Source organism: Cyprinus carpio, chromosome A12 (genome assembly GCF_018340385.1).
Source record: "Cyprinus carpio isolate SPL01 chromosome A12, ASM1834038v1, whole genome shotgun sequence".
NCBI lineage: Eukaryota > Metazoa > Chordata > Actinopteri > Cypriniformes > Cyprinidae > Cyprinus > Cyprinus carpio.
Genome location: NC_056583.1, coordinates 14,887,022 through 14,901,636, shown reverse-complemented (window position 1 = coordinate 14,901,636; position 14,615 = coordinate 14,887,022). Strand labels below are relative to the sequence as shown.

General features: G+C 36.4%; 1 protein-coding gene across 12 annotated transcripts in view; it reads right to left on the bottom strand.

The window, feature by feature from the left end:
* The window catches only part of LOC109086348 (voltage-dependent T-type calcium channel subunit alpha-1G-like), a 194,627-nt gene that overhangs the window by 90,656 nt on the left and 89,356 nt on the right, over positions 1–14,615 (bottom strand). For all 12 annotated transcript variants that reach the window (XM_042767776.1, XM_042767769.1, XM_042767767.1 and 9 more), the window contains exon 5: positions 987–1,084. In XM_042767776.1, the coding sequence (XP_042623710.1) occupies positions 987–1,084 (98 nt within the window). The remainder of the gene's footprint in view (positions 1–986; positions 1,085–14,615) is intronic.

The window sequence follows — 14,615 nt, the reverse complement described above, 5'->3', positions numbered from 1 at the left end:
GAAGAGGAAAATGATCTATAAATCTAAAGTCCCCACAATGGTATGAACTCCTCTGGAATGACTGAACCCAGGCTACATTTCTCATTCAAATGTTGATTAAATTGCATTAATTGACCACAGTGTTTAAATAATGTTATTTAACATAGAACATTCTGAATTTAATAAACTCTTTGACTGAATGTAGGGAATTAATAAACTGAATTAAGTTCTGAGTTCCTATTTCCTGTTTCAAATGTAGCTTACTTGAACATTCAATCATGGTGTAAAAAAAAAAAAAACACTGATTATTTGTTTATTATTTAATTTTTTTATTACATTTTTTGCGCATTCCAGACAGACTGTTGAATTTTTATGCCAGTTGCATAATGACACCAGAAGATGGCAACAAGTGACTGTCTTTATAAGTGAATTATTGAGCCATTCATTTAAACGATTCATTCAAAAACACTGATTCACTCAGGAACAAAATAAGCAACTGCCTTGGAGTGACTCACTGAATCATTTACTTAACCAATTCATTCATAAAGATTAAATCAGGAAGGGTTTTTTTGTGTATTTTTTTTTTTTTTTTTTTTGCCTTTGAGTGACTGATTGAATTATCTACTTAACCAATTTGTTTAAAAAAATAAATAAATAAATAAATAAAAATAAAAAAATAAAAAACTGATTTATTCAGGTATGTCAGTAACAATTTATAATAAGATTCCATTTCTATAACATTAGCTATTGCCTTAACTAAGATTAACTAACAACGAGAAATGCATTTTTTAAAGTATTTATTAATATTTGTTTAAAGTTACTTATAAAAATAATATTATAAAATTAACAATTAATACTTTTGGTTTACCTAATGTATTAGTAAATGTTGAAATGAAAATTAAAAGACTAATATATTTTTCATTGTTATTTCCTGTAAACTATTGTAGTTAACTAGTGTTAGCAAAAGCATTTGGAAAAGTGCGTTTGGTTGCTGATATTGTACTCACTGGGTACTCTGTTGATAGCCCGGAGAGGTCGAAGTACTCTGACTGTTCTGACCGCAGAGAAACTAACATTCTGCAGGTTGAGAGAGTATTCCAGCATCCTGTAAACACACACAAATAAAAAAAAAAAGTTTCAACTTTTAATAAAGCAAGATATTTGATTGTATGCATATACTAATGAAGACACATTACCCCCATTTTGCAGCACATCTGTTAATTAATCCACATTTTGGATTTTATTGGAATTCTTAATATCACCTGAAGGCATAAACTGATCTGATTTTTAAACTGATGAATATCCTCCATATGTATCCCTTACTATGTCAGCAAAGTGTAAAAGGCAAGCAATATTTTCAAATAAACACTGACAGCCCAGACACATTAGCGGCATGTTTTCTGCCGAACTGCCAGCACCATACTGTAGATCAATCGAAAGTTATCAGGATTCATCAAACAATTACACTGAATCGTTTTCAATTAGGTCAAAGAGAGGTGGAAGGAAGGTTAATGTAGAGCTTTCGCAAACAAACACATCCACAGCTGCTCTGCACATGTGAACTTCGGAGTGAGGCACATGAAAGAATCGCATGTTTTTGTAGAAAATAAACAAAGTGAGTGTCTCTATGTGCCTGTGAGCTTGCAACCGTGTAATTGCAAACCCAATAACCATTTCTGGCCATACAACAACTTAAAGTGGGGGAAAAAAAGAAAGTTAGCATTACAGTATGTATCAAGTTAATACACAAAGCTGATGTTGATAAGCATATGCACGTAAATGAGGGTTCTCACGGTCACATGGCCTGCTTAGATTAAGGCTGCATGATCTGGGGTGTTTCTCCATTCTTTCAAATATGGATCGAGTGAAGTCAGTGACGTGCAAACAGTGCGAGCCCCATTAGCCAAGCAGGGCAGTGAGGAAATGTGTTCTGACTTTGTTGCTCCTGAAATGTGTAGAACAGCTTTGAAGGCACTGATTGGGCTTGATTGAAACCAGCTTTCGACTGGACTGCAAAAATAATAACAGTGGTGACTATGACTAAAATTTGAAGGAATGGGAACAGAGAAAACACGAAAATATCAAAAGAGAAGGAGAACACAGGGAGTGTATAGGGAGAAAGGGCAGATTTGAGAGAGAGGGACAGATAAAGAGAAAGCCGTCGACTTGAAGGACAAAATGCCTTTAAAGAAGGAGAGAGACAGGACATGCGTGAGGACACTCCGCAAAAATGTTCCCAGCAAGGTAGGATGTTTCTAAACAAGGAGGACGTGTGTAAATGTGATATCGCCAACAGCCTCTTATTTCAATCGTACACACGAATGAATCACTAATATGGCTGCTCGCAAACACATAAACAAAAAGTGAAGTGTCAGGCCTGGGCATTTGTCCAGTCAGAATCTAGACCTCACTTCTGTTATCTGTTTGTGTTTGGAACGGCCGTGGTGAAGGATGACACACCTTCCCAGAACTACTCTGTTTCTTGAAAACATGGTCGCACGATCAACAACAGCTCCACGCTGCGTATACAATACCAGTTGTGAGGTCACTATAATAGGAAAAGTATGAGCCAGCCAAGGGTCTTGGATTCAAAACAAGTGTGGACTTCCACCTCCATGAGAGATCCGCTCGAATCGATCTACACTCGCGAGAGAGAGCTAGCGTGCTGTTGTGTCTTGTTTGAACAGCTCTGCAACAGACTATTGAAAGGACTGAAAGACATTTAAATTCCTGCAGCATTAGAAATACCAGCTCTTTTGGGACATACTCCATTTCATACGTTACGAACCAAGTTTTTTTTTCTGTATGATCAATGCAAGATTTGTTGGTTTACATAAAAAGGTTGCAACAGAGTACATGCAGCATTTCAGATGCTTTATGCTTCTCTCTCACTCTCTCTCTCTCTCTCTCTCTCTCTTTCCTTCCACTCCTATTCCCTTGTGCTCTTCAAAGCAGCCGTTCTGGCTGCAGTTCAATCAGAGCTTGGTGTCTTCCAACACCTGGCAGGTTAATGAGGCGAGTTTCAGAGAAGGTTCACTTCCGAACAATCAGCTCGCCATTAAGATACAGAAGGAAGATACCCTAAACAGCACACGCACATATAATCCATCCTCACTTTCCCTCTCAGTCTGTCCATGCGAATTAAATTCTTTGTCTTATTTCTTGTATCTTGTTTTAGACCAACTACAAATACATTTATACAGTGCATCTATATGACAAAGGGAGACTAGTACAGTTTAGCATAATGCTAACACCAAGTTTGGTTCTCTATGTTGATGTAGTAGTTATTAGTAAAACACATCAAACTGTTTATCCCTTCTTTGAATTTGATTTGCTAATCAGAGGTACGCTTCAACTGATTTTTGTAATTTGAACAATATTTTACTGTCATATGCACAGTAAGATACTGTAAAATATGTATACAATATTTTACTGTAAACAGGAAAGGATTATGGGAAAATATATGGACACTACTGTATTTCTTCACTACAGTACAGTTAATGCACCAGTATTGAACTTGCCCACGAAAAACTGACCAATGGCAAGTGAGATTTATTTTAAAGTGTTTTGTTTTTTTACTGTTTGGTGAAAGTGGCGGTAAAAGGGCAAAAGAGAAATGATGTACTGTTTACTCAACAAAAAGGTTAGTATATTATTTATATTTTATGGAAAACAGAGATATTTTTGATGTTTTCACTTGTTAAAAGCAAACATTATTCATCTTGTTGTTTTCATGACAGTGATAACATCGACTTAATGTCACCAATATTAGCTGAAATAAACTTTAGTTAAATCAAGAAACCTAATGTTTGTAAATTTCGCTGCCATTTATTTCAAGCTAGCTAATCTGGAGAGTTGTCACTTAACCTTAACAGCGAACTAACGTGAGGTAAAGTGAATTAGGCAACACCATTGTTTAAGTAGAGATTTTAAACAGTATTTTAAGTACTTCTTTTGTTTATTTTCAAGTTTGTAGTCTGGATGTCATCTGCAACGTCGAAGGTGTATTTTGGAACCTTTTCTTGTGAATGCCATTGTATTGATTATAACATTGACTGGTAAGTTAATGTTCTCCAATAACTCACTCAACGGGTTGACATTTTAAAGAGGAGGAATGGGCTAGCAATATACAGTATTAATATAGCAAGTTTTGCTAACAAATTTTATAAATGTTTATTTGATTAAAAAATGTAAATTCTATTATTGTATGGTAGTTTTTTTCTGATCATAAACTATAACAACACTAAAATGCTGTTGTGTCTCTGTCTTTTACATGAGATTTCACCAAGCAACTAATGCTAATGAATTATTGTGATTTTTATGGGGTTGGGGTGGTGAAAAAAAAAACAAAAAAAAAACATGGATTACAGTGCTGTACCACAATTTGATTGTTTTTTACAGGTAATTATTTTTTTTTTTAACTAAATGAAAATAAACTCAACAATACTAATACTGTAAATGACAATATGGTAATACTGTAAAATTTCAACATTCTGGTCCCCGAGCCACTTAGTTATCACTTTTGCCTTATGGCACGGTGCTCCATCGTGCTGGAAAATGCATTGTTCTTCACCAAACTGTTGTTGGATTGTTGGAAGAAGTTGCTGTTGGAGGGTGTTTTGGTACCATTCTTTATTCATGGCTGTGTTTTCCGGGCAGAATGGTGAGTGAGCCCACTCCCTTGGATGAGAAGCAACCCCACACATGAATGGTGTCGGGATGCTTTACTGTTGGCATGACACAGGACTGATGGTAGCGCTCACCTTTTCTTCTCCGGACAAGCCTTTTTCCAGATGCCCCAAACAATCGGAAAGGGGCTTCATCGGAGAATATGACTTTGCCCCAGTCCTCAGCAGTCCATTCACTATACTTTCTGCAGAAGATCAATCTGTCCCGGATGTTTTTTTTTGGAGAGAAGTGGCTTCTTTGCTGCCCTTCTTGACACCAGGCCATCTTCCAAAAGTCTTCGCCTCACTGTGCGTGCAGATGCGCTCACACCTGCCTGCTGCCATTCCTGAGCAAGCTCTGCACTGGTGGCACTCCGATCCCGCAGCTGAATCCTCTTTAGGAGACGATCCTGGCGCTTGCTGGACTTTCTTGGACGCCCTGAAGCCTTCTTTACAAGAATTGAACCTCTTTCCTTGAAGTTCTTGATGAACCTATAAATTGTTGATTTAGGTGCAATCTTAGTAGCCACAATATCCCACCCCGTGAAGCCATTTTTATGCAACGCAATGATGGCTGCACGCGTCTCTTTGCAGGTCACCATGGTTAACAATGGAAGAACAATGATTTCAAGCATCACCCTCCTTTTAACACGTCAAGTCTGCCATTCTAACCCAATCAGCCTGACAATGATCTCCAGCCTTGTGCTCGTCAACATTCTCACCTGAGTTAACAAGATAATTACTGAAATGATCTCAGCAGGTCCTTTAATGACAGCAATGAAATGCAGTGGAAATGTTTTTTTGGGATTAAGTTAATTTTCATGGCAAAGAAGGACTATGCAATTCATCTGATCACTCTTCATAACATTCTGGAGTATATGCAAATTGCTATTATAAAAACTTAAGCAGCAACTTTTCCAATTTCCAATATTTATGTAATTCTCAAAACTTTTGGCCACGACTGTACAGTGAATACAATAAAGTCATTAATGTACTGTAACTGAAAAGACAGTGATAATACTGTAAACATTTTATAGTATCTTATAGTAACATCCAGCTGCCAGTAAGCAGTGTGCTAAAATGTAACTGTTTCCACAAAAATATTAAGCAGCAAAACTTAAATTTTTAACTGATTAAAAACAAATAAAAATAAGATGTTTTTAAGCAGCAAATCAGACATAATATTTTAAAACAGAAAAGTTATTTTAAATTGTAATAATATTCAAAATATCACAGTTTTTACTTTATTTTGGTCAAATAAATGTAGCCTTGGTGTGCATAAGAGACTTCAAAAAAATAAAAAAAATGTTAAAAAGGTAGTGTACACAGAAATGCTTTCTGCTCCATTTTAGGTAAATCATCTAAAAGTTATTTTTCTAAAGTGTCAGGAAAACTCTAGTATATACAGATCACCTCAGAGCTAACAGGTGTGGACTAAAAGCTACAAAACTTCCTTTTTGTTTTCATGGGGCTTGTCTACTCACAAACAGGGATCAAAAGAGAGATTCCAACATACAATATTTCTCTTCAGTTTTATATTTCTGTCTTGTACTCTATTTATTTCTCTCTCAACAAGCTCTCAGAAACAATTGCCGTCAGGGGTGCTCTTCTGTTTTTATGGGACGGGACAGATTGATTTACTATGGTCGGAACAGGATAATCTGTCCCTAGCTTCAAATTCAGAACAGCAAAATGACAAGTTCCTTTCTGTTTCTCAAATAAAAAGTTCTTCAAAACAATACCCCAACACCTAAGGCAAGCAAGAACCTTCCAATTCCAAGAGAAAGAATGTCTGAGAAAACAGCACTACACTTCCCGCCATTTTAACGAGGAATAAAGTCAGGTTTTTTTCTATCCTTCTTTTTTTCCTCTCTGTCTTTTCCCTTGAGTCTATATTCAGTATACTATGTCAACAATGACCCACTGTGGAGCCCCGTGGTCGCTTTACAGAATAATAATCATAATGGAAGCTAATGCAGACATATAACTCGAGTGGATGAAGAGGAAACCAGATTTGCTCTCTGTGCCTTAGCTAAAGTGCGTTCCTCTGATGGGTCGAAAATAAATAGCTGCCGTTTTCCTTGAGGAAACGTTTGATGACCTTTGTTCAGAATGCTTTGTCCTTGTCTTGTCCTATTGATGAGGTCTGGGTCTGAACATAATGTGTGTCAGCAGCGAGTCTGGACACAGCCGAAGCAGCATCATTAAATCAGAAGCAGAGGTGGACATTTGGATTCTTCTCTGTTTCATGAGGACAGTGGTTTGATTAAGAATTGAAACAGCAGATGACAACGGTGAGATTTCGTAGAATATATATATATATATATATATATATATAATATATATATATATATATACAGTATATATATATATTTTTTTTTTTCAAACAGAGTGTGAGTGACAAAGGCCATCATATGAAGCCTGAATATTTCATAAAAATTATCAAAGCAAATGAGAAACTAAAGGGATCCCTTTACTTGAAGATTGTACAAGTATGGTATGGGGACTTTCAAGCTTCAAAAAACCTGCAAAAGCAATATTAAATCATCATTAAAATGTCATGCAGACTTAAACACCACGAGTGAGTGAATGATTTTTAGATACACTATCTATTATTTCAAAGCTATTATTTTAACAACTCTCCAAACAAAAAAGCTTAGCAAAAGCACATATTTTGCTGTCCTTCTCTTTCCTTTCAGGTTAGTACATGGATCTCAACCTAATGGATGCGTGGAAGCTCTCAGCCATCTGTTTGTATCTGTGAATGACTGCGTTATCAGATCCAGGCGTCTCCATATACAAATTTGAAGATGAAGAACTCCTAAGATGAAAGCGCTGGATGCTGTCCAGTGTCATCAACAGCTTCCCGGCCAAATGGCATTCCTGAAGACTCTTGTACCCAAGCACGGAATCCTCATTCAGGCCTGAGGAGAATCCATTAGCACTGGCGATGTGGTTCATGACTAGGACTGGGTATCAAGTTTGATACTTTTTAGGCACTGACAAAGTTGCCTCGATACCATCGAACATCTAAAAATGTCTTGTAGTTTGGTAGCAAATTTCGATACCTAAGGAGTTAATCAAGGAAAACACTAGGTGTGTTTGACTTGACGCGGTGCTGCGCAGATTGATAGGTGTTTGACATCAAAGTACAGCTATATTGATTTGAAAACTTACAGAGATTTTTTGGCCATATAATGTTGCTGAAATATGCTTTTTTGTAGCCTTTTATATCAAGCTAATCACTACACCTGCTTAGCATTTCTCATGTAAACACCTGTATTGTTATGAAAATAGGCAATCGTGTGTTTATTAGGTTCATGTTTCATCCGCACAAATGTTTTTCTTGGTTTCTTATGTACGTGTAATGGACGTTCTCATAGGAGACAGGGCAGGTTATGAACGCGTAATATGATTGACATATGAGCAGCTAATGAGCTTTTTCTTAGTCAGAATAGCAATCACGGAAGAGAAAATACAAGCAGACAGCGCTAGAAGCATGCAGATAATGCTCATCAGTAAATCAGTGGAAAATGAATAGAAATTATAATTCTGTCTAAGCTATGTAATTTTAAAAAATGCACTATTGTAAACGTAGCCTAAAAGATGTGGAAACTGAAAACTATTTAAACTTTATTAAAATTATTTGCACCGATTTATTGTTTTGGTTACATTTTGTTCCTTTGTGCAGTGGCTCAACAAGCTGATTTATTTATTTACTTATCTTAAATGAAAAAAAGTAAACTTCATTAAATATTGTTGAATGTTTTGAGCAGTGAGCTTGTGAAAGCATGTTCTAGTGACAGTCACAAAGACGACAGTAACTGTCAGCTTTCTTGACATGAACGATGGCAATTATGTTGACAGGTTGTGCTAGCCTTAGAACTATTGACTTGACCAGAAACTGACAGCTGTCTACATGAAACAGAATACATCTCAGGTCAAACAACCCAAAAGGAAAATAAATTATCAACATTTTTTCACCAAGACATTCATGTGAAAAGGCCATCAAGAGATAGATAAAATTATTCGTACTATTAAAGTGAAGAAAATCTTCAAATAACTGTAATTTGTTTAATAGTGGAGTATTATATCTGTCAATCCTGGTTCTCAGGGTCAGCTTGCTGGGTTTAAAAGCAAGAAGAGGGAAAGTGAGTTAAGGGGTCTTTCTAAGTTAAAAACCTGAAATGCCTCCAGGAAGACAGTAAGAGCCTTCACTCCCTTTTATCAGCAAACTTCCTGGCAAGAAGCCAATGATACTGGGGAAGGTGAAGGAAAATGGGGAAGGGGGAAGAAGATGTGGAAGATGAAGAGGAATAAGAGGTGAAGGGGATTTACTGTAGATGTGGAAGTATAAGATGAATATTAAAGTGGGAGAGCAAGACAACAAGAAGTAAAGGAGGCTTTAGAATTAGGGGAATGAGGAAGCTGAAGGAAAAGACAGAAGATTAAGAAATGTGGTCCTGGCCTTAATGGTGAAGCTTCCAGACTAAACATACATCATATCCCAGATGAGGTACATAACATTCAGCATATCATTAGAGGGACTGATGAAAACTAATAGTGTAAAAACACCAGGTTTTCCGGTAAAAGAGAAATATTAAAGCAAAAATAAAAGACCAAATTTGTCTTGTATCTGTTTCCTCTCTAGGCCAAAGTTGGCACATGACTGCACAACATGAACACTTTGTGCAGCCCTGTAGTAGAGAGAAAATGCATGAGAGAATAATGCCTGAAATAATAACATATTGGTTCCTCGTCAAAGTATGCAACATTTGGTAGAGCATTATGGAAAAACTCGTAAAACTCACTTCCATCAAGGTTATGGCAACGTATGCTAGAAGAAATTCTAGAAATGCCTTTATACCCAATCTCTCGTTAAAAATCACAAAAGCTTTCCTGTCTCATAGAGCATTTAAAAAGTCTTGAAACAATCCATGAAGACACCGTCACAATCCCTGTAGAAGTCCTGTAGATTTGGAATGGTTTGTGTTTTTAACTCAGTGTGTGTGAAGACTCTGTGGATAGGAAAAGGGCAGACTCATTTAAAAGTGATTCAGCAGAAGTTGCCAAACCACTGCGGGTGTCTGAAACTGATACCTTGTCTTGGTGGGGTGTATTGAGGGTCCGCATTCTCTAAGGGTTTGCTTTGAAAGATTGAGAAGAGAGAAGGCTCGCCTCAATGTCTCTGCAGATGAGACACAAAGACATACGATCCAGAGCACAGCAGCCAAGATCTTTCAACTTCTATAAGCCTTCCTCACCCAACACAGAAAGAAAAGAAAGAATCAGCAAAACGGTGTCTGAGTGAAGAGAATATTATAAACTAAACCGACCAGTCCAACCAAAACAACAACACCAATTTATTCACATAGTAAGCAGGCTAAAGTGAGTTTTAGACTTGTGATTTATTGCATCAGAATGTTCTCCAAAAGGAAAAAATAACAAACACAAAATGTTAACCTTTAAACTGAAACAAATGGTTCATATAAACCATGCTTCCAAGTCCTCTGGTTTATAATGAATTACACTTTTTATGTTTCTTCGCTTGCCAATTTTTGCCAAATCCCAAAAAATAAATGACTCTTAGTACTTACAAACAAGGCCTGTGGTTCTGCCATGATTTTTGGACAATGTACTATATTGGACACTGGACAAGTACTAAGTACCACAGCTTTTTTGACATGTCACTATGGCACTTCCACTGATTTCTGGACATGTACCACAGCAGCACCATGATATTCCTGGAAGTATTTTGGAGTATCATGGTAATACCATTTCAGATTAATGGCATATCTAAAAAAATTAATAAAATAAAAAATAAAAACATGGTATATTACCTGATACCATTACTGTGCCAGTGTACTTTTTTGTAAAGGCAATAACTAAACACTTGCCAGATTCTTCAGAAGAGTCAACAACTGAATAAACTTCTGAGAATGTGTAAGATGATATAGACTGTAAGGAGTGAAATTATTTCCTTATGAAATGAATTCTTTGTGAAGCCAGACTTTCAGGAACTCTCGCAATGCAAATGCAGATGCACCCAAACAATGGGCTTTGATCTCCTTGTGGAGCCAAACAAACAGATAGGAAGATCTGGAAGAAAGACCATTTGCTCTTAGGTACCTTCACCCCTCCTTCCCCCCAGGGCACATGGTCCAGGTTACTAAAAGGTGTTACGCTCACATAAACAATTTACTATATCTTCAGGATTCATGATTGTAAACTTTTCATGTTTGGTATCATTTTAAAGGTCTTTGTGCGATTGGTTAAAATGGTCTCAATTTTCAAAGTAGTCACTTGTATTATGAGAAAGATTGAAAACTTTTGTAGAATTGTGTTCTGCTGTGAAGGGGTGTGTCCCCCTTTAGGGGTCTTTGAGAATGTTTATCTCCAGCCAGGTGACCCTGATGTGATCACGGGAACCTAAAAAACCAAAAGGTCTTTTATGTTTTTACAACTGATTTGAAGATTTCTTTGTTATCTGGTCTGAGGGATTTAAGGGAAGTGACAAAACACTACTGCGCGATTCTGTAGCCAGAAAGCCCGTAGTGTGGAGTGTACTGTATTTCATATGCTCCATACTATGTATCTTCCTGAAGTCAGGTATACTATTATGGTAATTGTGTTAAACACATTGTGCCTACAGAGAACACAATGTATAGTTGTTTGTGCTACTACATGTACACATTGGCTAGTAGTTAAGTTTATTCTCTAAAACACCTGAGTGCTTTGTTATGCATTTTAGACCATGTGTCTTAAATTAGGATTAACTGTTACATGTGTTGACTATGTTAAATTTGTGTGCCTCCTTCATGGATCACTTGGCCGTTCCCAATATGGCTACAGTGTCTTTGTGCAGGAGCAAAGTTGCAACACAACTACAATGTGATTTACAATTACACTAACTATCCTTTCTAAATTGGCTTCTAATTATTTTCATCATGTAATTGGCATGATACAATTTACCTGACTGATAATAAAATTGTTTATATTTGATTTATTCTGCATTATTCTTAATTCATTATTACTAGTAGATTAAAGCGAAGGTATTACCTCAAATCTGTGTTCAGGATTGTTCATACGAAAGGTTTAATGGGGCACATCAATTGAGTCCATTTCGATTTCTGACTATCACTGTCTTAAATAAGTTGCAGTTTTTTCGTAAATATATAAAAACTATACAAGTAAACAAGTAACCACCGACCAAAAGACAAAAATTTACACATCAACCAATCATCCAAAGATCAAGATCAGACTGACGAGTTTGTGTCCGGGAAGAGCATTCAATCGGCCGAAATGTTACTTCTAAAGCAATACCGGGTCTGCAGTGAAACGAATAATTGAAAGTATGGGATTTTCAGAATACTCAAATATCTAAATTAATAAACAATCGATATCTGTGATCAGCTTTTGATAGAAATATTGCCCCAAAAGAAATTTAATGATCACGTAAAATTGGAGTCAGATTTAAACATGGAGCTAGACTAAAATTCAAACTAAATCCTGATAAATTCAGAAGCGCAAATAAAAGACTGAATACGCATTAAACCTACCACCACGCCGCATTACTCCTCTTTTTGCTCTGGCGGGTGGATCCTTAGGATTGCCGAAGGACTAAAGAAATGTTATTAGCACGATGGTATAAAACTGTACATTTCTAGTCTGTTACCACCCACCTGCCACTTATACCAACGACGGAAATAAGCGCAGTTACAATAGTTAAATATGTGGGAGAGCGTTGCTATTAAGTGACTATATTGTATTGCAATAGGTAGCACTTCAATGTTGATATTGAATCAAGATTAGTTAGCACATAATTAATAATTGAAATGGTTTAATAACAATATTTTGTTATGGTTACACTTGAATTGGTTACCTATTGCAATACAATATAGTCACTTAATAGCAACGCTCTGCCCACATATTTAGCTATTGTAACTGCGCTTATTTCCGTCGTTGGTATAAGTGGCAGTGGGGTGGTAACAGACTAGAAATGTACAGTTTTATACCATCGTGCTGATAACATTTCTTTAGTCCTTCGGCAATCCTACAGCCTGAACCACTGTAGGGAAACCACACTTACAAGAATGTCATAAATTACTGAAGGTTTTGGTGGTAATCATTTTATCTGGAGATGTATCAAAAACCCTGGGGGAAACTTGTTTCAGCCAACAGTGGAATAAACCAGCAGTCTGTCATTCTTGTATAGTTATCTTGTGTATACACTTTGGATGATGTCTTCTTAATGTGTATCCATAAGCGCCATATGCTGGGATGACAAATAATCCTATGAGATTACCAACACGACACATGAGGTTATGTCAGAGGTAGTAAATCTGGCAATAAAGCCCATGCTGCCACTGAGTCATGACTGACAAGCTTCATGGAATGAAAATGGGAGTCCTTGCGTTTCTTGGAAAGCACACTACATGCCAAGTCAATGCTGAATGAAATTTATGGTGTTTGTGAACGTGCACATGTATGAATGTGTGTGTGTTTGTGCTATGGTTAACAAACCACAAATCTTTTATCCACTAAGCAGCTTGTATTTTCTTGACCTTTCATGGCTTTCTCGAAAAGTTGTAGATCTGTATTAGTGATGCTAGTTTTCTTTATTATATTTTCCAGGGCACACATTTACACAACTGTCTGTATTTAATACCAGTCTCTTTGTTTTATGGTGTTTACAAACCCATGTCCATTGATTAGTGGTTCACTCTAAAGTGCCTCACACCACAGCGTGCACTATATTTAAAAGACTTGACACATACACAGAATCGTAGAAACTGGCAGTGATCAAGATTATTCTGACACTCACAAGGACACTGAAGAATTACGTATCTGCAGCTAACTGTGTGTGACGTGACTGATTCAGAAGCACAGGATGATAACCAGAAGAATTGGCCATATCCCAGTTCTGTTGTTACTTACTGTACTTACCCGCATGTTGTTCTAAACTGATTTGCTGTTTTTTCTACTTAAATTCATTTATTTTACTTCTACTTTAAAGAATGTTCATGTAGCTCCTTAATTTCAATAGTGACCACGTCTTTCAAAAAAAAAAAAAATAATAATTTGGCACAATATTCAGTCTTCTGAAGCCATATGAGAAAGGGGAGAAATGTATTTTGGTATGTTACATACTGATTTTTTTTCCTATTAACTGAATGGCAGTGAACATTTACTTAAATTTATACATATATTTATTTATAGTTTTACTTAAACACATACATACATTTATTTGTGTAATTTTTTCACACATGGTCAATATGAACTGTCATTTGTAAGGAATAGAGCTTCATGAAAGTTCTCCGGATGTGTTTTACTGACATATAGTAACTAACAAACCAACAGGTTTGGAATGACAGAGGAGTAAAACTAAGTATTATTAATTTTGGATGAATTGCTCCTTAAGTCAAAATAACATCATATTATATACAGTGTGTTTGTGTATGTGTGTGTGTGTGTGTGTGTGTGTGTGTGTGTGTGTGTGTGTGTGTGTGTGTGTGTGTGTGTGTGTGTGTGTGTGTGTGTAAATATAAATATACACACACACACATACAAACCCGATTCCAAAAAAGTTGGGACACTGTACAAATTGTGAATAAAAACAGAATGCAATGATGTGGAAGTTTCAAATTTCAATATTTTATTCAGAATACAACATACTGGAGATGACATATCAAATGTTTAAACTGAGAAAATGTATCATTTTAAGGGAAAAATTAGTTGATTTTAAATTTCATGGCATCAACCCATCTCAAAAAAGTTTAGACAAGGCCATGTTTACCACTGTGTGGCATCCCCTATTCTTTTTATAACAGTCTGCAAACATCTGGGGACTGAGGAGACAAGTTGCTCAATTTTAGGAATAGGAATGTTGTCCCATTCTTGTCTAATACAGGCTTCTAGTTGCTCAACTGCCTTAGGTCTTCTTTGTCGCATCTTCCTCTTTATGACGCG